The 10,148-nt window shown below is 41.5% G+C and overlaps 2 protein-coding genes across 2 annotated transcripts; both read left to right on the top strand.

Annotated features, from left to right (window-relative positions):
* Positions 1-61: 61 nt before the first annotated feature.
* asb5a (ankyrin repeat and SOCS box containing 5a) lies at positions 62-6,166 on the top strand. Its single transcript, XM_076739248.1, has 7 exons — positions 62-465; positions 2,173-2,252; positions 3,383-3,490; positions 3,729-3,879; positions 4,337-4,471; positions 5,200-5,391; positions 5,533-6,166. Exons 1-7 carry the CDS (start codon positions 261-263, stop codon positions 5,658-5,660), a joined length of 999 nt encoding a protein of 332 aa, XP_076595363.1. The 5' UTR covers positions 62-260; the 3' UTR covers positions 5,661-6,166.
* A 689-nt stretch (positions 6,167-6,855) lies between these two features.
* On the top strand, positions 6,856-10,148 carry spata4 (spermatogenesis associated 4). Its single transcript, XM_076739783.1, has 6 exons — positions 6,856-6,956; positions 7,687-7,816; positions 8,028-8,146; positions 9,047-9,267; positions 9,516-9,626; positions 10,060-10,148. Exons 1-6 carry the CDS (start codon positions 6,856-6,858, stop codon positions 10,146-10,148), a joined length of 771 nt encoding a protein of 256 aa, XP_076595898.1.

Here is a 10,148-nt window from a genome sequence, read left to right as displayed (position 1 = left end):
ATTGGTATAACTTGTGAACACACACACACACACACACACACACACACACACACACACACACATTGTACACTACCATTGCAGTACTTGCTCTCAGGCACAGTAGCAGCTGCAGAGCATTTTTTTCTCAGCCTGAACTTTGTCAGGACCAGCCAACCAGTCAGTACACTGGGAGAAAAAGTAGGCTACTCTTGTGCTTTTTGGAGAGGCATCTGATCCTGCCTTCATCATTACCAAAGCCCCTGTGTAACGTGTCGGAGGAAATGTCAGACCCAACAGGGGAATTCGCCAACAAGCCCTTTGCGGCCCAGTTGTCCAATGTTTACTTCAGCATCTTAGCACTGTTCTGCTTTAAGCTCTTTGTTAAGATTTCTCTCAACTTGCTGGCTTACTTCTACATTGTCCGGGGGAACCGTAAAGAAGCTGCCAGGATATCAGCAGAGTTCTATGACTATGGCCAACAACACAGTGAGTACTCGAACAAAAACAGAAGCCTGAAAGAGTTGTGTTTTCTCCAGGTGGTTTCTCTGTTCCACACACTGCATCATTTCAGGCATGTATTTGTGTGTTAAAGGCAAATTTGATTTAAAATGCAACCACAACACAACTGTGTTTACACTGTACACCGACAACATGTTTGACCTCAGGCCCGTCAGGTCATAGGTAGAAAATATTAATGTTGTTTGTGTTAAAATCAAGCTGCAGTACTCCCCGCTCACACACAGGCACGCACGCACTCACAATTTCCGTGTTTACAAATGAGCTATAAATACTGCATTGCCAATCCAATGAGTATCAGAGCCATTAGCTGTATTCACATTAATACATACTGTAGATGTAAATGATCTACTCTTCTTTCACTGGCTTAATAGCCGCTTATAAATCCTGAACTGTACATTCAATATTAAATGAAGACACTGTAGGCTGGCAGCTCTTTCTCTCTAATGTATTAATAGAACACAGTCATGATATCCTCCCCCCTCCTCCCTCCCTCGCCCCCATCCTGCCCTAGTTTCCATTCCCAGCTATGCAGTGCACCCTTTCACACTCAGACAGCAACCAAAACAACACTCCACATTCTCAGGGACAGGCGGTCCGAAGGCACATTCTGGGGGAACAGAGACACGGCGACAACATAATCTGTATCTATCATTCAAGGGGATGTTTAATTTAAAAGGGGATCCACTCCACGGAATACTAATTAGCCAAGCTTAGGGTATTCGACACAGTCCTGTAGATATGGTCTTCCTCGTTCTAAGAAATCTGCTTGATGTCTGTAACTGGGCCTTTTACATTTGTATTTCAAATTATGTCAGTCAAGGAAAACAGGCTGCATGAATAAGAGAGCATTAAGTTCGTAGGAAACATTAGGTCGATTATTGTCTATAAATTCTGATTAAAATGGACGAAGGTGAGAATGGTGACGTGTGGAATTTATCGGCTGTTATTCTGGACATCAACCCAGGTGTGCGCTGCTTCGTGAATTGCATCAAACGGCCGCAGCCAGTTTCTCAAGATGACAAGATAGCTTGTGAATAGAGTGTGAATGTGCTGAGTTAATTGCATAAGGACAGTCACATAATAATATGCTGCCCCGCGCATTAACTCTTGGGAGACGAAGGGCAAAACATGACCCGAAAGGTCTTAATTTAATATGACTGAAAAACATATTTCAGTACTGATAAATTCGGGTTTGTGGATGGGATTTCATTAAGCAGCCGTAACTGGTTAAACATATTATTATAAGACTTGATGAAAACACAAGATTTGCTGAAACAAAAATATTAGGGTACATAAAATTATTTCCTAAAGACATAAAATGACAATTGTTTCCTCTTGCACATGACGGTTATATAATATTCACTGAATGAAAAATATTTAATTCCTTATTTTACAACTCAATCTACAAACTTCTTAGTTAAATGACCATTATAAGTTAATAAATGCATTTACTATGCTCTTTACATACTTTTCATTATTACTCCAGGGAAGGTGGAATATTTCTATGTGTCATGTCTTTTAGAGGTTTTGAATCTTGTCTTCTTGCACTGTTAGTAATTTAGGATTTGAGGCTTGTTCTGCTGTTGCAGTGACTGTAAACGGTTTTGGATAAAAGCTTCAGCCTAATGATAATGAATGTACTGTAAAAGCGCTGAATTCTTATTCTCGCTGCAGGATCCTGGGCGGACCGCTCGCCACTCCACGATGCTGCGAGTCAGGGCCGCCTGCTGGCTCTGAGGACCCTCATTTTACAGGTGAAGAGAACACAATCCTCTGGGAGAGTCGTGTGCATCGCCTCATCTGTACACACGGGGCCTGTTGGAACTGTCCCCGGGGAAATCCAATTGGTGTCAGTGCCTTTGTGGAGTCCCGGTTTGGATGTTCATGAAAAAGAGATTTGGATGAAAGTCAGGAGTCAAGAGGATTATCTGGGATTACCTGTATTTATCTAATTTGTCCATCTGCACCTCCATTAGTTCTCAACACTACATTTTGGCATTCCTGCACTGCTTCAACATGCTTTTGAAAATACCTCTTTGACTGGGAATAACACTGTATAACACACAAAGTATGATTAGACTTACAATGAAAGATGTTTAATAGGGCCATGACACTGTTGCTAAAGTTGCTGATGTCATAGCCTCCTCTTGTCTTTTTTGGTTGCTTGCAAGTCTGCTGTTGCCCAGGTTGTAAGTTACAAGTACAAGGGTTGGCAAAATGTCTGCAGCATAAAATGTAAACAGTCAATATCTGGTCCTGAATAACATCTCGTGTTTTAAGTAAATCCAGGTTAAAAGCTGCTTGTGTTTGCTCGCAAAACCATGACTGACCATCTCAGATAACACAGCACTAAAACGTGTTTTTGAAGTAAGTGAATAAATCTTCAGACTGGGAACTACATGCAGTGTCTGTGGGGGAGTTGACAGGATTAGTGATCAATGCCAAAGACTAATAAATGGCAGAATCCCCCCCCACACACACTTGCATTTTCAGCTTCTCACAGATTGAGGAGTGTGCTACAATAGAGGAAACCATTTCAGCTACAAAGCCAACAATGCCTTGTTCTCAACTCAGACAAGCTCAAGACAACAGCGTGATATCACTGCAGTATTTTCCACAGTGATTTATTATCTCCTTACCAGACCCCTATTGATTCTGCATGTTAATTAGCAGTTTATTAATCTCTATTGTTCAAATGTCACTGCACTATACAGTTTGTCAGTTCCTAACAGCCATAGCTGAGGAGGAAAAAGGTCTCTTATATAAAAGCAGATAAGCTTCTTTGATGTTCTTGAAATTCCTGGTGTCCACTCATAGAGGTTGACAAAGGTCATGTATTGCTTAATGTTCCTTATAACATCGAAATGTGTGTGGTTGTTTCCAGGGTCACAGTGTGAATGTTCTGACCATAGACCATGTGACACCCCTTCATGAGGCCTGTGTCGGAGACCATGTCGCTTGTGCCAGAGCTCTCATTGATGCAGGAGCAAATGTAAGTCACGTATTGGCCTTTAATGTTGCTACGCTGCACAGGTCAAATGTCACTGCCGCGGCTGGGAAAATCTGGGTTGGGGTAACAAATGAGCGATGCGCTGCTCTTCTTCTACAGTCACTGTAGAGCTATTAAGTTGTTGTTCCCCTTCAACTGTTCCCCCCAAGGCCATTGCTATTAGTCCACTTGCATGGTTAAAAAAGGCCTAAAAATAACAATTAAAAAAATGTGTTTACAGGTCAATGCTTCTACAATTGATGGAGTCACCCCTCTGTTCAACGCCTGCACGGTGGGCAGTGTGGCTTGCACTGAAATTCTTCTGGAAAATGGAGCAAAACCCCAGAGCCTCGTATACCACCCCTCACCGATACATGAAGCTACGAGCAAAGGTAATTACAACAGAAACATATATGATGAAAACCGATGTATCAGGTAGTTTTCCGTTGATTTTTTTAAAGCATTGTACATCCAAAGGGTGTTGTGTGGCACTTCGTTAAGTTCAGTTTCAAAGAAATGTACTTATGCAACTAATTAACGCCATTTGTATCTACGCTTGCTGCAGATATTCAATATCTTGACCTGACAACTCGGCATCGGTTATGTCATAACAATAACAATATATTACCAATTAAAATAACCAATATGTCATTCCAAACTCTGCTAATTGCAGCTGAGACTAGTTATAAGCTTGTGTCCTTCGCTGTGCTACAAAACACCTTCCTGACAAACCTGCACTGTGAAAAACACTTTTAAAAATAAATCCCAACACGGCCCGAGCAGACAGCTTGGAGAATTATCTCACATTGTCACTTACTGATTACTGTCTTCATGCTCCATTACTTCCAGGTCATTACGGTTGTGTGGAGGCTCTGGTGACTTGGGGGGCAGATGTGGACATGGACATTCCTCACCTGGGCACCGCGCTCTATACAGCCTGCGTCTGCCAGGAGCTGGAGTGTGCCAGGAAACTCCTGAGGGAAGGTCAGCTCGCAGCACAGTGTGGATCTTTACATCTCCACACAGACAGGCACACGTCCGATATGAGCAGACGCACAAGCACTTTTATCAAGCACAGACAAGGAAATGAACACACGTAGTGGATTTTAAAAGCGCCCAATATAGATCCTGACACACAAAAACTCTACATTGAAACAGGGAGTAATAAAATAATTTTGGCTGAGCAGCTCTTTCACGTTTGTGCACTTTCATTATTCCTGATGAAGTACCTAATTGCAGATGACATAACAGCAGAGCAGCAATAAAACGGCTTTATTTCTTGTCAATTATGTAAATCATCGACGCCAAACAGCGGTAGTAGGTGTCAAAACTGCTAAAAGTATCTGTCTAGAAATCATATATGTAGGAATTAGGACACAGAAGGAATTCAATTTGAGCAGTCAGCATTTTCAAAGCTGCTTGTATGATCATACTGCTTTCTTGACTGAAAGTAACAAGGTCACATCCGTTCTCTCAGGGTTGTTGAAAATCATTTCTGGGAAATGCAGGAAATTATTAGGCAGACAAGGGCAGCTGAGAGGGAGCAGGCACATAAAAAATGTCCTGTAAATAAGAAAACGTCATCACAAAGTAACTCCAGGATTATAATCAACACCAGGTATTGATGATATTTAACACTGGAAGCATCTGACACTGAAGTTTTTCCAACTGGACCGTGTCTGGAAAGGTTAATCAAGTTGTCCTGCATGCAGGTGCAAATGTACAGAAAGGCAAATCGTTGGAGTCGCCCTTACACGCAGCCGCAGAAAAAGACTGCACAGCCGTAGTGAAGCTGCTGCTGGAGTTTGGTGCCGACATTAATGCCCGCAACACAGAGTTTCAGAGGCCAGTGGACGTGGCTCCACCCAGCAGTCTAACAGAGGGCTTCCTGCTGCTCTATGAAGGTACAAGAACAGCTGTTTTCACAAGCAACTACAGACTTATGTTTACAGATATAAAAGCCGTCTTTTTACCTGAGCTTTTACCACAAGTTGTATATGTATTAGGAACAGTTTCTAAAATGTTTCACTGTCTAACTTTCATAGCTACACCACGGCTGCTGAGCCAGCTGTGTCGTCAGTGCATCAGGACCTGCGTCGGTCGTGACAGACTCCATCTTCTTTCCCACCTTCCGCTGCCCAACAGGCTCAGGAACTACCTGCAGTACCAATGACAGGCACACCAACCGCACCGTCTGCCTGAATGGGACTTACGGAAAGAGGGCCACAACACAAAGAGCACATCAGCTCCAAGAACTCTTCCTACTTTTAACATTTACCAGTCAGCGTAGGAAGAGCAATTAATTGAAAGTAGTTACAGAGTAGACACTGAGTAGCTGATGGTACCATGTTGTGTTGAGCTGGCTTGCATCCCATATGTGATTGTGGACCCAAATGAATGTAAAGCAGGGGGTTTCTTTAAAAGAGCTTGCAGGCCTAGCCTTCCCTGGATAAATTACAGTCTAGAAATATAATAAAATATTCTTTGCGATTCAGATTTGCCGTATTTAGAGGATACCTTAAAGTTGCAATGAGTACCAGAGAGGGATGCACCTTGAAATCTTTCCTAAAGATTAAAATGTTATAAATGCACAAAATATGTGAATGTGTATTCATAGTTTTGCACTTGATTTATAATGTAGTGCACACTACTAGATGATTAAACTGTTTTGAAACCTGGAGCAGTCCAAAACATGTTATCTTTGTACATACCCCGGCTGGGCTGGTAATTAATGATGGCTGACTTGGAGGTGCAGTGGGAGAATTATTATTTTGAAAATGTGGAAAACAAAAATAGTTACAAGTCTAAGCTTGGATTACTGAGTACTGACAACTGGAGGAGGGTGACCTATATGGAAAATCCCAAATGGAAAATATGAGTGGGTGGAGCAGCAAGTGTTTGTTTCTATTGCTGAGACCAAACCTAATACTGCAATTAAATAAAAGCTCCTAAGGCATATATACAATCATTTGAATAAAGAAACGGTCTGAAATAACGTTTTGTAATATTGAGCTGAGTTTTCACATGATTTATTTATTTCAGGATTACATGGTAATATTTCTGTATTGACAAAATAACGCATTTCATACGGTCTTATTTGTCCATTTAATGTTGTATATTGGTAAAATTAATTTCCTGGAATAGCTCTATAAAATTCAGTATTAATGCTGCATCCTCCGTCCATCCACGTGTCAGACAGACAGGTGTGTCGCGCCGTTACCATGGAAATGTAAACAAAGCGTCCCGTGCGTCAAGTACGGGCAACTTACCTGCACACCTGTGGAGTTAATTAGCTGGTTTTAGCGTGATTAAAGTGACTGACTTGTTACACAGGGAACATTATTGGAGTTCATCGGGCTCAGAGCAGCATGTCTTTCGCTCAGACTCCCAGGAAGACTGGGCTGCCCAGAGAAGCCGTGAAATGGCTGCAAAGCCTCGACTTGTCGTTTTATCCGAAGAATGTGCGCAGGTAACATGCATAAATCAATAAATTTAAATAAATATCTTTCAGCCAAGCCAACTTACAGTTCACATTTCGGAGTTAGCACTGATCTGCAGGTGAATGTCCAGACTTAAAAACCGGGATAAACAGGTGAAGGTAACGTAGAGTTAACTGTTGCTTCAATGGGATCAAGCTAACGTGCTAATTAACTAGCTATACTAGCTAGTTACTGTAACTGTTCATTAACGTTTTTAACGTTACACTTATGTATCTCTGGATAACGCTAGCTATAGGCTATTATCACATGGAGCACATAAATAAAGGTTTAGCTAGCTAGAAGTCTAAGTAAAAATTAGCCAAATTACTCATTTTTTAACCTAGCTACACATCGAGCTAGCTGAAATCTCCAGATGAGTCCTTAGCGTTAAATCACTCACACCTCTCTATATTATAAGAGCTGTAATCTTAAAACATACAGATCAACACTTGCTCCACAGTGGTCTTATTTGTGTGTGACTTTGCCTTATAATGCAAGCTTTATTTCATCTGGGAAGCGAGCTTAAAAACCTCTTACAAGTGTCCTGTAGCACCCTTAAACATTAAGATAAAAACACAGCACAGACTTAAATGAGAGGCCGTATTTAAAGCCTGACTACAATAATCAAGGATCCCACAAGAGAAACACCAGTATACACTGCTTTCACTGATCCAGTGGAGTAAATATGCTCAGTCTGTTCTCCCTGCTTTTCATTTCCAGAGATTTCTCCAATGGTTACCTTGTGGCAGAGATATTTTCTCGTTATTACCCCCAACTCTTTCCTTTGCATTCATACGACAAAGGATCATCGCTCTCTGCCAAACAGAGGAACTGGAGCCAGATAGAGAGGGTAAGAGGAGGAAAGAAAACCTAAAAATATAATGAGCAGGGAAGAAATGGCTCTTTGTGCAATTGTGTGTGTGGTTTAAATGCATTTTCAAGGTACAGTATGGCATTTAATACTGACTGGTTTGTCCTTCACATGTGTTTATACTGACCTTCATGCACTTAGAGGAACTGAGCCAGGAGTTCATGATTTGAGGACGAAAAGTTTGTCCCAGTCTTTACAGAAGCAGAATCTGCACTTGATGAAAGACGTCGTTGATGGGACCATCCACTGCAAACCAGGAGCCGCTGAGCTGTTGGTGCGGGAGGTTTACACTGTTTTAACTAACAGGAGGTAAGGGTTGATGGACGCGGGGCAGGAGGTGAACTTCATCGGCTGCTTCTTTCTGAAAACAGACAGACAGGAGATTTACAGTACAGAGCATCTTATCTGGAGGTTAGAAAGACTAGTTGTTGTATTTTGTTTTGGATATTTTTGACAGTTTAGTTTAATAACAGTAATGTGAATTGACAATTGTTCATCTAATGCTCAGGAAGGCAGATATAACGAGTGGTTGATTGAGTTTTCCAGTGCTGATATTCATAGAGACGGTTGGCCTATGGCTGATATCTAATGCCAGTATGTTGATATTTCCAATGTGATAAAATCCAATTTAATAGTAACAAATGAGACAATTGCTGAATTGAAATGAACATTTATTCACCTCGAAGGTTACAGTCAGTGGATCTGCATTTTGTCTGCAGTGCACTTATTTTAAATTAAGAAAAACATGTCAACAAAGTAAATCTCCAGTAATCAAAAACTCAATATAAAAATAAAGTTTATTTAACGGCATTTATTTGCAGATAGCAGCATCTCCTTATTTCTGAGGGAGCGGACGTTTATTAGCCTACATAATAAGAACAAAAATAAACCATATGCACATGATAGTACTCAGCAGTGTCTCTTTGTTTTTGGTCCCAATGAATACTACACTATAGAACACTAGCTGTAACTACTCATTAAACTATGTCTACGTCTATATCTGGGTCACAAAGATATTTTAATAACAGTGTGAGAAATAAAAAAAAAAACTAATCAACACCTCACTAACTGGCTTCAAGTGCACCTGAACGCAACTGAAAAGGATGCCTGTCCATTGGTAAAGAGCACATTTGCACAGTGTAAAAATCATAGAAATAGAAAAATAGAGTCATGGAGGGATTGTGATCTTTTTAAGTCATCCCCTCTCAGCATCAGAGATGTTCAAGGCCCGGCATCAGACTTCACTGACCATGAGTACCAGGAGCTTCTGCCCACACTGGCCCGCTCCACAGCCTCTAAGGCCATCAAGAACAACCTGAGGGCAACGGAGATCATGGCTGAGCCCGACATCAGCACAAACCAGAGGAAGGCAGAGGTCATCCTCCGCAGGCACCTGGAGCACAAAGCTGCAGAGAGGATCCTGAACCCAGGTGAGGCACCCACAGGTGATTCTGAGCTTTCTGTGGGGGGAAATACAGGGGGCTATTAAAAGGTTTCAATTTTTTCCCCTTTGGTCCGATAATGTCACACTGAGTCACATGAGCTGACAGGATACTCAGTTGAAAAGATTAGGTTAAATATAAGAATTTCATGATTTGTAACTACAGCTCGTCAGTCATATTTCTCTGAATGTGACAGAATTTGGCCAATTCTGACAGCGGCTTTGGTTTGGTGACAGGACGTTTTAAACTGAGGCCTAATCTGGATCAGCTGGCTGCCAAAAATCTAGTGCCAGCCAGCTGCAGTGACGAGAGCGTCGACAGCCCTTCATCAGGAGACGCTGCATCAAGTATGTGTCAAGTCTTAAATTTCCTCTCAACAGGAATGAGCAGAGAATATCGATTGTGTTAATGTCCTCGAATGCATCACTTTGGTGTAGCAGATTGTAATGTTTTTGGCAAACTGCGACAGTTGTTTGAGACACATTAATATCTCAGAAGAAAACAAAACAACGCTCCCTTTAACAAGCTGCAATTACTCAATGCTCATTTTTACTTTATCTCAGAGGGGCAAGAGGTACATATTATAATTACTATTTCCCTCCTCAGGGGCAGTGCGCCATTTGAAGGCTGTATTAAGGGTGCTATGTCACTGTGAATTCATGCTGGAAATGTTTAGTTACTGTGTTGGATTACCTTGTGCACAGAACATACTGGATGCATTGATTTAAATGTAATTGCAGCTGCACTTAACTAATCTACTGTCCAATTTCTGCTGTTTAGAGTTGTGCTCGTCATCAAGTGGAGCTGCTGTTTCCTTTATGGAGATAAAGGTGCACCAGCCTGTCAGACGCTCCCTGGCTAAATACTGA

Source organism: Chaetodon auriga, chromosome 9 (assembly GCF_051107435.1).
Source record: "Chaetodon auriga isolate fChaAug3 chromosome 9, fChaAug3.hap1, whole genome shotgun sequence".
NCBI classification, from domain to species: domain Eukaryota; kingdom Metazoa; phylum Chordata; class Actinopteri; order Chaetodontiformes; family Chaetodontidae; genus Chaetodon; species Chaetodon auriga.
Note: the sequence above shows the minus strand (reverse complement) of the source record. Positions and strands in the feature narration are given on the sequence as shown.